We start from the raw sequence: 11099 nt of genomic DNA, 5'->3' as shown, positions 1-11099 counted from the left end.
TAACTTAAACCGAAATCCAAAAAATCTTAAATTAAGTCTAAGGGCTTATCCAATGGTCTCAAAGTTTCCAAAAGATTACTCATACGGCACGTAAGCCAGTATGAGTTTTGGGTAGGCAAATATTTTCCCCTTATTATTTATTATAATATAATTATTAATTCGAATGTTTTGGGGATGTTTTTAGAATATTCGAAAAGGATTATAGTGATCTAAACACACTATTACGGTATAGGGAAAGAATCGGTATTATTTTTTTTATAAATGGTACTTACATTAATTGTGAATAAACGTATTATTGCATCGATCTAGTTCCGGCGATGTTTGGGGTCTTCTGCAACCGTTTGCCCACCTGAACGCCGGGAGAGTGGCCAGTGGAGCCCTGGCCCTGCCCAGATGGGCCAGTGTGGCCAGTCTGGCCACCTGTGTGGGAAGTGTGAGGGAGCTGAAGGAGAAGGCCTTGCGTACCCAGCAGGAGTTCCAACTGGCCGCCGCCCTCTCCGGATCCGCTCTGGCGGCCCTCTTCTACTTTATGCGCTGCTCCCAGCTGGAGCACACGGAACTTCTCGCCGCGGCTGGCTGCAATTCTGGCCAGGCCCACACAGCTCCTCCGGGGGCTGGAGCCTCCTCCGCGGGCCACCACGTCCAGGAATTGTGCTACGAGCGAGCCTATGTGGTGCTGCCTCCGCTGGCCGAGTGGTTGCGAGTGGCAGCCGCCCACGCCGAGCACCGGAACGCCCTGATGATCGACAAGGACGACGTGATGCAGGCGGCCAGGTTGCTCCTGCCCGGAGTGGACTGCCCCATCAGGCCGGTGGCCCACGACGAGGAGCTGCCCACGAAGAAGACGCACTTCAACAATCCACCCACTGCCAGCTCCACGGGCACGGGAACGGGCAGCAGCAGCTGCAGTTCGCCGGTGGTCAGCGCAATCGGGATGGGAATCGGGGAGGACACCTCCGAACTGGGCAGGCGAGCCACCATCGGAGTTGCCTTCAAGGTGAGTGATTTTTATAACGGAAAGATGTGAAGGGAAAATATAATACTTTCTCTGAAAGCCAGCACAATTAAATGAAGAACTGCTTACTTGAAAAGGTGACCAAAAAGATAGCATAGATCACGTTAATCATTCTTAATCGTTTCCAACTCTATTTTTTTGTTTCTTTCTTTGCATTAAGAGTTTACCAATCTGCTGAAATCTCTATAAAGTTAATAATATAAAGATAAATGTCTCTGAAAACGGAGTTTTTGAATTCAATCGAAAAGACTGGACTGATTAAAAGTAATTCGAGTACGAATTTGTTACTCTAGTATATGTAGACTAAAAAGGAAAGGTATCTATTGGACAGAACTTGAGAATTCATGTATTACTCATTAAAGACTTTTGAAGACTCTGAATAAATTTGTAAAGATATTGAATTCTTAGCGGTGTAGTTTCGTAACGCTTTCGCAGAAGTTCAATCTTCTTAATGGTAAACGGAGCGCTTTTATATCTGTGATACTTAACCAATTGATATGCTTTACCGCTTTTATATATAAGTATACAACTATCGCTTATGGTCCAAATGTTCATTTGAATTTCGCCACAGCTTCTTCTGACAGGTCGGGCAGAACTTTTGGCCCAGGCCGCCCAGCTTCTGCCGCCGACCACGCGGTACGACACCCAGAACAGCGCCGGACTGACCGCCCTGATGATAGCCAGCATCCGGAATGACGAGGTGGCTCTGCACGCCCTCCTGGACGCGGGATGCGATCCGAACGTGGAGGTGCCGCCTGCCGGGAGCGCTGGTCACCCGGCCATTCAGCCGGACACGCAGCACTGGACGGCCCTGAGTTTCGCCGCCAGCAGGGCCAACTACGTGGCCCTGAGGATTCTTTTGGAAAGGGGCGGCAAGGTGGAGGGCGGGGCCAGGAGCAGCGAGGAGAAGTGCACCCTGACCCCTCTCCAGTTGGCCGCCGGCACGGGCAACCTGGAGATCGTGGCCTTGCTGCTGGCGCACGGGGCCAACGCCTTCCTGTCCACACAGCAGAAGGATTCGCTGTGCTTTGCGGGATCTGCGCAGAAGGGTTGCTTTTGCGCCATTTCCGTGGCAGCTGCCCACGGCCATCGATCATGTCTCCGCAAACTGCTCACCCACCCCGTTTCGCCCGGCACGCGGGATGTACTCTCGCTGGAGGAGATGCTGGCCGAGGGCGATGTGGGTGGCGTGAGAGGAGGAGGGGCAGGAGCTGGAGGACCCAGCAGTGGCAGTGGAAGCGCCGAGGATTTGCTCCCGCTGCTCAACAAGACGCAGATCAAGCGGCTCCAGGAGGCCATGTACCACAGTGCCGAAAACAATCATTTGGGTAAGTCCAGTTTGAAGGGGTTAAAAAAGGTAAACTAAATGGGCCGGGGAAGATTTATTTTATGTATGAACGCTGAGATCTCGGAAATTATAAAAGCTAGAATATTGGGATTCACCATGCAGATTTTTGGGGTTCCAACGCAGCGCAAAGCCAACAATCGCCTTAAGCGTCCTTTTTCGTGTGTCTAGCGCCCACATCTTTAAAGATTTCGGAAAAATATAAATGCAATTTTGTTGTTATAATTAATACCTATCGAAATGTAAAAGGAATTTCTTAGATCGGACCATTCATTTAAAAGTTATGAGCAAATAATGGAATTCAAGCAGTGCAAGCAGTCGCTTTTACTGAGTAACGGTTATGTTATAGTCGGGGTACTCGACTAAAGCGTTCTCTCTCGTTTTTCTTTTTGTATTTAGATATTCAATGTAATTTTAAAATTAATTAAAAACCAAAGATGTATTGTTCCAAATTATTTTCATGTATATAAATTTGTTGCTAAAAATATTAGCAGACCTATTTGCAATTCAAATTAAGCAGACAGCAATGACCGCTGAAGTCATTCAAGTCTTTAATGATTTTCTAATTCATTTGATCGGATTAAGATTGTCTTTAAATTAGTCAAAAATACAATTCCAAACGAGATATACTCGTGAACCGTTGCTAGAGTTTTGTTTACAAGCTGTCTCCCTGTTCGAAAATTGAGTTGTGATTTATTGCTAAGCAAAAACAAACCAATTTTTTTTTAATTTGCATCCATTTTATACCCCTTTACTTGTTTTTGTCCTACAGATATAACCATTGAGCTGCGGAAATTAGGTGTTCCATGGACCCTGCACTGCTGGATGCACGCCCTTTCGGCGGCCCACGACCTGCGACTGGACGCGGTTATAGATCAGTTGCTCCAAGACTTCCTGCAGGTGTGTCCGGACGACTACAGTGCCCAGTTTGTGAGCGAGTGCCTGCCCCTGCTGTTCAACATTTTCCGGAACAAGAACGAGGGCACCACCCTCCTGCTCGCGGACATCTTCGCCACCTGCTTCGGCTGGGAGACACTGCCCCCGTTGAAGGAACAGCCGCCGATGCAACCCGTCCAGGGATCCCGCATCGATCCCAAGTTCGTAAACAATCCGGAACTCAGCGATGTGACCTTCAGGTGGGTGCACAAATATCACAAACTATGTTACTTATTTTAAAATTTAATAAGAGGCAAAGTAAAGTTTCTCGGACCGAGGTTTATCATAATGATCAATGCGCATTACATTTCCGCTTGCAGAGTGGAGGGCAAGATCTTCTACGGACACAAGATCGTCCTCGTCACCGCATCGCCGCGCTTCCAGAGCATGCTGAGCTCAAAACTTAGCGAGGCCAGCTCCACGCCCACGGTGCAGATCAACGACATCCGGTACCACATCTTCCAGCTGGTGATGCAGTTCCTCTACTGCGGCGGCTGCAGCTCCCTGGACGTGGCCCACGGAGATGTCCTGGAGCTGATGGCAGCGGCCAGTTTCTTCCAGCTGGAGGGACTGCTGCGCTACACGGAGGCACGATGCTCGGAAATGGTGGACGTCGACAATGTGGTGGCCATGTACATTCACGCCAAGGTGGGATTGCACACTAACCCTTCTGGTTCTCAATAGAGATGCTGAACTGTTCTCGATCTTCCAGGTCTACAACGCCAATCGCCTGCTGGAGTACTGCCAGTGCTTCCTGCTCCAGAACATGGTGGCCCTGCTCACCTACGATGATTCCGTGAAGCGCCTGCTCTTCGCCAAGAAGATCCCCAACCACGACGTGCTCGCCGGACTGCTGCAGACGCTCCAGAACCGTTTGAAGACCCGCAAGCCCAATTCGGGCGGTGGCTTGGTCAACTCCTACCGGTCGCCCCCGGCCACTCCCGTCAAGAAATGAAGGAGCTGCCTCCCCTCTTCCTCGACAGAATCGAATTCTTATTTATTGCATTGTTTTTAATTTAATCTTTGAGCTTTTATGTATTATAATAATTCCACGGTCCGATCCCGACGTCCCCCGCCCCATCCCTAGTTGTATTTTTGTATTTTCAATTTGTTCAGCGCACTGTTAACCTTTACGAACCCCAGGATGGCCGAGCAGGCGGTCCTCTAGCTATTATTTTGTAGTTGAAATTGTTTCTGCATTAAATGAAGAAAGTAAAATTTTACCCAGCAATGATTTTATTTCGATCAAGTAAAGAAATGTGTGGACTCTAATGCACTGCTAAATCTTCACCCACATGTTTTCATATGTGGCATGCCTTTGGAAAGGAGATTCAAATTGCGCCTTTGAAAATGAATAAAAACCATCACAACGTGTGCAGAGTAGAAAAGACTTTGCTGAAATTGCACTACATTTTTCAGCAATATTACTTCTCTTTCCCAAATTCGCAAAACCCATCAAATTGAGTTGAATTTCCGCCATTTGTTTATTAGACCTTAGGGGGCTTATCATAATCAAGATCCGGCTCCGACACCTGCTCGCTGACCTGTTTGGCGGCCAGTGAAATCTGGGGCAGGATAGCCCCACCCTCGGGCACAAACCCGTGGTCATCGGCCTTGTAGGTGACGGTTACTTCCTTTCCAGTGGCATCGAAGTAGGAGTAGGAGCCGCTGATCTCGAGATACTCGTTTTCGGTGCCCTGGTTCCGTACCACCGCCTCCTCTCTGCGGTGGGTGCCATCCTCGCTGAGGTAGGAGAAATTGTAGGACCCATCCTCGTGCTTCTCGTGGGATGACTCGAGAATGGCCACCGGTGGCTGGGCGGTGGTGCTGTCATGATCCAGCGGAGCACTCAGAACAACCGCCAGGCAAAAAGCCAAAGAGATGATGCCCTGAGAAGAAGATTGGGAATGGGGTAATCCTTGGAGTGGTCACCTCCCTGTGCTGCAATACTCACAATCTTGATCATGCTGCTGTCTGGATGGGAGGCTGACTTTGATTTGACTCAGAGTCAGCGAAGACAGCCTTTATATTGCCAAAATGAAATGGAATTGGAATTGCTGGTCGCCTTGCTTACCGGTTATCGGCCAATATCCAGACACCTACTTACATACACACAATATGTACAATATGAATCCGCGGGTATTTACTTGAAACCCGTTCTAAGAATTAATTAAAGAGCAAGCTTCTTACCCTGGCCCATCTTCCATCTCCCACTGCAATTTCGAATTTCGGCCTGCAATTTGGGGTTCTTAATTTATGTTCGACCTGGGATCAGGGTCTTATTTGCTCATCTGCGGCATCTTAACATTCTTTGGATTCGAGAGAATTCGAAAACTGAGTAAAGATTTTTTTTGGGCTAAATTTATATTATAAATTAATTACACAGGCCGACAAAATGTGACATGGGTCGGTGTCCAGGCCTGCCACCATTTTATTTCGATAAATGAGGCTTTTCTAAGCATAAGTTGCCACTACGCCTATAGTCCATCAGCTCTGGTATTTGCGGTATCTTTAATTTAAGAAAATCACAAATTTTCTTCGTCTTTTGGGATATATCTTCAAGAGTGGTCAACCAATTTTGGAAATCTTTTCGGAATTAAATAGTTACATGTCTGTTTTATACGGTCGTTTTGGAAAATTCAATCTAACTCAACCACAAGAGGAGGTGGGCGCATTCAAAATTTTAAAGTCACAGCAAAGTTTAAAAATCTTCATTTGTGAACAGCGTTTAAAAATTAAATAAAAATATTTTCTTCAACAATGCATTTTTGATCCAAAGACACCTTGTGTACTTACTGTTTAGGACACTCATCAGGTTTTTGTGAATTGTTTTGGAATTTTTAAAATTGTTTTTCTTACTTCCTTCACAGTGACGATTCACAAACAGTGCCCAAACCTGTCACAATTTTACGTAACTCATAACTATTTTTGAGCACAAGTGACCCTTGCTTTAAAAATATTTATACATGGGCGTAAGCTAAAAGCTGGAGGGGGATTACACTTCAAGCATTTCAGCCCCCAAAGATTAGTAGGCTACGCTCATGTGCTTATACTCAAAGCAAAACTACTTAGATCGTTTAGAATTATGATATTTAAAGTTGTGACAGGTTTGGGCACTGTTTGTGAATCGTCACTGTGAAGGAAGTAAGAAAAACAATTTTAAAAATTCCAAAACAATACACAAAAACCTGATGAGTGTCCTAAAAATTAGGGACATAATGTGTCTTTGGATCAAAAATGCATTGTAGAAGAAAATATTTTTATTTAATTTTTAAACGCTGTTCACAAATGAAGATTTTTAAACTTTGCTGTGACTTTAAAATTTTGAATGCGCCCACCTCCTCTTGTGGTTGAGTTACATTGAATTTTCCAAAACGACCGTATAAAAGAGACATGTAACTATTTAATTCCGAAAAGATTACCAAAATTGGTTGACCACTCTTGAAGATATATCCCAAAAGACGAAGAAAAATTTGTGATTTTCTTAAATTAAAGATACCGCAAATACCAGAGCTGATGGACTATAGGCGTAGTGGCAACTTATGCTTAGAAAAGCCTCATTTATCGAAATAAAATGGTGGCAGGCCTGGACACCGACCCATGTCACATTTTGTCGGCCTGTGTTATTCATTTAATAATCATTCTATAATAAGCTTTAGAAAATAATTCAAATCTACTCTTGCCAGATCAACCAAATTAAGGAAAACATAATAGAGAAATGATTCCTGAAATGATTCCTTAAACTATGTATAAGGCTCTCTACGGTTTAAGTGCCCATTTTCTTTCTTTCAAGTTTTGGAAAATAATGAATACTAAAGAGATTGATGCGATTGCCCTCGCCACTTACATTACGCTATTCAGTTCGATTTCAGATGCAACCTCTTCGGTTTTCTATTTTTTGGGCATTTTCCAGATTCGATTTTTCTCGAAAGTGAACATGCCGGGGAATCGGTTTTCCGTTCGCAATTGTTTACACGAAAACTATAAACAAAGCAAACACACGGCGTCCGTCGCCGCGCTCGCCCTCATTGATGTTATTTTTGGCCACTGGGCATAAGGCATAAGGCAGCACTAAATTCTCCATCCTCTCCAGCCGACCATATTATACGCGTTCTACATAGCAGCCGGTCAGATGAAGATGTTGGGGGCCAATGGGATGCGGATGGAGATGCGGATGGGGATGAGGATGGGCGGCGGATGGGGATGGGTGGAACCATCGCGGGCAGGGGCAGAATACTTAAAGGTGCCACATACGCATCGTTCGATTTGGATGCGGTCGGTTTCTTGGCGTTTTGTTTATGCAACAATAAATTTTACATTTAATTTTCGTTTCATTTGAAATGCTACAGCAAAGTCGAAGAATGCCCCGATTTGGATCTGAATTGGATCTGCTTTCGGCGGGTGAAGCAATTTGTTAAGTTTCGCGTACCGGGGGAATCTGGCAAGTATTGTTTCTTTGTTTGCGCTGTGATATAATTCCTTATTAATCGAAATTCAAAAATTCCGTTTGAATGTTGAGCAATTGGAAAATGTAAATCGGAAAACGGGCTGAATATATGTACACTGGAAATTATTTCGATTTCCTTATTATTTTTTTGTCTCGATCTTTGCATACTTTTGTAATTTTAGGGAACTAGTCATTGGGTGTTGCCCTCTTGTTTTACTATACCAAAATCCCTGCTCCCATTTACAGTAATGGACTATAAAATGTTCTGAAGAAAAGATAAAAGGATCTATCTTAAAATTTAATTAGAGTTTTTATAGGTGCTAATGATTTTGATGATAAAGATTGTAAATGAGCCGAAAAATGAGTTTCATGCTTCGTTGAAACGGTTGACTTTGATTAGTCAGACAAAATATATCCACTAACAAGCAAGATGGGGGAACATACTTACCAGCATTTACACACGGGGCTTATATAGCCTGATCACCTGGAAATTGTTGGCCAAACTCATAGTAAATACGCCTTTTTCCCTTTCCTGTCGTTGTTAATATAAAACGCCAGTAAGCGGAAAAAGACAAATCGACTAGAATTTATGTGTACACTTTTAGACAAATACCGATCTGAGCACATGGCATCGCGATGAGATTGGTTCTTGTGTTTCTGCTTGTTTAGAAATTGAATTAATTTAATTCGCTTCGATTGATTTATGGACCAATCTGTGCTCTGGAAAACTGTGCCAAGAGGCGGCTGGGCTGCTGATCAGCGCTGCTGTCTAATGATCGAGAGTCTATATGCACGGGCGGTACGAAAATAGTTTTATTTTTATAACTGTGTGCTGGTTTGGTTTCTTTTTTTTATGGACTTCCCCCACATACGCAATGGACGGGATGGACGACGACGACGATGATGATGATGCTGATGGCATCTGCCAATGCACACAGCTGTCTTCCGATGCCAACTACATGTACATACGTATATATTTATAAAGATATCTGGGCAAGGAAGTTGTAAACCACTCGGGAGGAGGCTGCCCATTAAGTTGTGATTTGTTTCGCGGGACTGGCAATTAAGAGCGGCATCCACCTACTCCAAAATCCGTCTCCGCGCGGAGACAAAGGCCGCGAAAAAATGAAAATGTGAGAAAATTCAGCTAGAAAATGCACGGCCAAGGGTGGCGGCTGGGAAAGCCGGGAAATCGGGGGCTGGGATAAACAAAAACGACGACATGCCCACTGAAACGGCAGCGCAAAAAGCGCAAAACCTTCGACAGTCGGAAAACAAAAAGACAGACAGCCAGAGAGGAATACATGCGGACGTGCGAGTATGTATAGGATAAATAAATAAAACTGAAAACTGAAAACTGAAAATTATGAAAAACAGGCGGCCGTAGTAGGTTGAAGCGTTCGCCAGCGACACGAGTGGACTTTTGGATTTTTAAATATTTTTAGCCAAACGGCAAAACCGAATATTTTGCCAGTCGAGTGGGATATTGGAAAGATGAAAAATTATCGTCACTGTGTGTGTGTGTCTGTCCCTGTGTGGGTGTGGTTGATCTCGGGACTTGGCAACAGGGGCCAAAAACGCCCACTTCCGTGCGGAATCTTTAAAGGAGATCCTGTTCTCGGAATCCCAATTGCCGGCACTCAGCACAATTTAAATCGGTTGGAATACATAGTTTGTAAAATATTTTAAACGGTGTAACGTATTATTAATTCTTGGGGTGCTTAGGTGGGAGGACTTTCCTATTATTACTGTGGGGTTTTCCGATCGCTCGAGGATTGTCTAGAAATCTTAAAAGCGAACCGTACACGCTGACGCTTCGCGACGCACTGCACCTACGCTCCAAAATTTTGAAAACTCAAAGACATTTAGAAAATTCTATTCACGAAATGAATGGGGGCGGAAGCGAGATGGCGATGTTCGGCTAGAAAGAGAGGGCGTTAGAAAATTGAAAAGAGAGGGCGCGAGCGTGGCGATGAATGGCTGCTCTCAAGTGCAGATCCGAACGATCCGATCGCGAGCCAAGGAGCCAGGCAATTTATGCTGCTGCTCAATGGCAGCAGATGGGCAGCCACACATCCCACCACCCATCACCCACGCCCCATGGCATAGAAAAATCCGTGTCTAAAATCGGACAAAAAGCAAGGGGGAACCGAATCGATGAGTGCAGTTCGGCGTCAAAGTTCAAGCGGTTTTCGCAGTCGCGCGGAAAGAATTCCACACTTTCCACAATTCGATGATCGGCTGTTTGGTCTAAACATGGCTGCGGCCACACCCAGTCTTCCAGCCCGTATCCCCACTCCATGTCCGTGTCCGTGTCCGTGTACGGGTCTTAGTTTTGGTCTTAGTCAGCCGGTGTATCCATCAGTTGGCGGGGTGAAAATAAACAACAAAGGGGAAAATACACAAAAAAAGGAGAGCAGCGAATATGAACATTTTTATTCTCTAAACATTCCTGCATGTTTATGTTTTCTTCGGGCGGAACTCCTGGTGCTGGGTGCTCGGTGCTCGGTGCTCAAGTGCTGGGCCTCGGTTGAAACAAGATTCCGAAAAGATTCTAAAACGCTTAGTTAGGGCTCCCTGTTTTCCGAATTGAAAAACCGCCCCCTGCTTTTCCATTTAACTTTCTCTCACATTGTAAACATTTCACTTGACGCTTGATGCTAAATTTAACATTTTCGCCTTCGGGCAAAACAGGCAAATAAATTACGGAAATAAACAAAAATGAGCAACAGCAGCGGCAACAAAAAACTAAAGTTACCTGCGCTTCGAATTGCGGTTTCTTTTATCGCTGGAGAATTTTTAAAAAGAAAAAATAAATATGTTGAGTAGAAATGGGAAATGCATGGGTGGCAAAAGGGCAGGAAAACTAGATATAAACATTCGCCTGGGTTCGGAGGAGGTCGATTTGGTTGGGATCTTCATGCGGATAATTAGCTGCATCCAAGACACCATTATGTAATTGTACAGCCTGCACGTATGAATGCCTGCTATTACAGAAACATATAAGTAATTGTTGAATCATTTGCTGAGTTTACGGCTTCCGGCATAAATTGCTTAAATAAGTAAATTATTGGAAAACTCTTCATATGTATTCATCAGTATATTTAAAATGCTTAAAAATGTATGTAACACAATACAGTTTTAATCAAAATGTATATTTCTTATCAACATCATGAACCGAATCGCTGCGGCCACATCGATCAGTATTTCCGCTTGATTGCTTTGTAAAGTAATTAGTATAAAGATGCACTTTTAATGCAAAAAATACAACTTTTTCAAATGAAAGCTTGGATTCCTTTAAAATCTTTGCTATGAAATTTCTTCAATTCCGACCCCACAAAGAGTGAGTGGATCCA

The 11099-nt window shown here is 44.4% G+C and overlaps 2 protein-coding genes across 9 annotated transcripts in view; one reads left to right on the top strand and one right to left on the bottom strand.

Annotated features, from left to right (window-relative positions):
* LOC108054485 (ankyrin repeat and BTB/POZ domain-containing protein 2) overlaps positions 1–4519 on the top strand; it is a 29897-nt gene extending 25378 nt beyond the window's left edge. For all 5 annotated transcript variants that reach the window (XM_070215358.1, XM_070215359.1, XM_070215361.1 and 2 more), the window contains 5 exons: positions 310–997; positions 1587–2343; positions 3133–3496; positions 3617–3944; positions 4009–4519. In XM_070215358.1, the coding sequence (XP_070071459.1) occupies positions 310–997; positions 1587–2343; positions 3133–3496; positions 3617–3944; positions 4009–4251 (2380 nt within the window). In that variant the 3' untranslated portion in view covers positions 4252–4519. The remainder of the gene's footprint in view (positions 1–309; positions 998–1586; positions 2344–3132; positions 3497–3616; positions 3945–4008) is intronic.
* Positions 4520–4749: 230 nt separating this feature from the next.
* On the bottom strand, positions 4750–7650 carry Cpr78E (Cuticular protein 78E). Of its 4 annotated transcripts, none has more exons than XM_017137382.3 (4): positions 7144–7650; positions 5487–5652; positions 5251–5398; positions 4750–5185 (listed from the first exon to the last, which is right to left on the bottom strand). In XM_017137382.3, exons 3-4 carry the CDS (start codon positions 5260–5262, stop codon positions 4784–4786), a joined length of 414 nt encoding a protein of 137 aa, XP_016992871.2. In that variant the 5' UTR covers positions 5263–5398; positions 5487–5652; positions 7144–7650; the 3' UTR covers positions 4750–4783. The 4 variants fall into 4 exon arrangements, with proteins under 4 accessions (XP_016992871.2, XP_016992863.2, XP_070071027.1 ...); XM_017137374.3 differs by having other exon boundaries at positions 5251–5395; XM_070214926.1 differs by having other exon boundaries at positions 5251–5395; positions 5487–5630.
* Positions 7651–11099: the final 3449 nt, after the last annotated feature.

Source organism: Drosophila takahashii, chromosome 3L (assembly GCF_030179915.1).
Source record: "Drosophila takahashii strain IR98-3 E-12201 chromosome 3L, DtakHiC1v2, whole genome shotgun sequence".
Taxonomy (NCBI): Eukaryota; Metazoa; Arthropoda; class Insecta; order Diptera; family Drosophilidae; genus Drosophila; species Drosophila takahashii.
The sequence above is the reverse complement of the archived record's forward strand: the minus strand, read 5'-3'. Positions and strand labels throughout refer to the sequence as shown.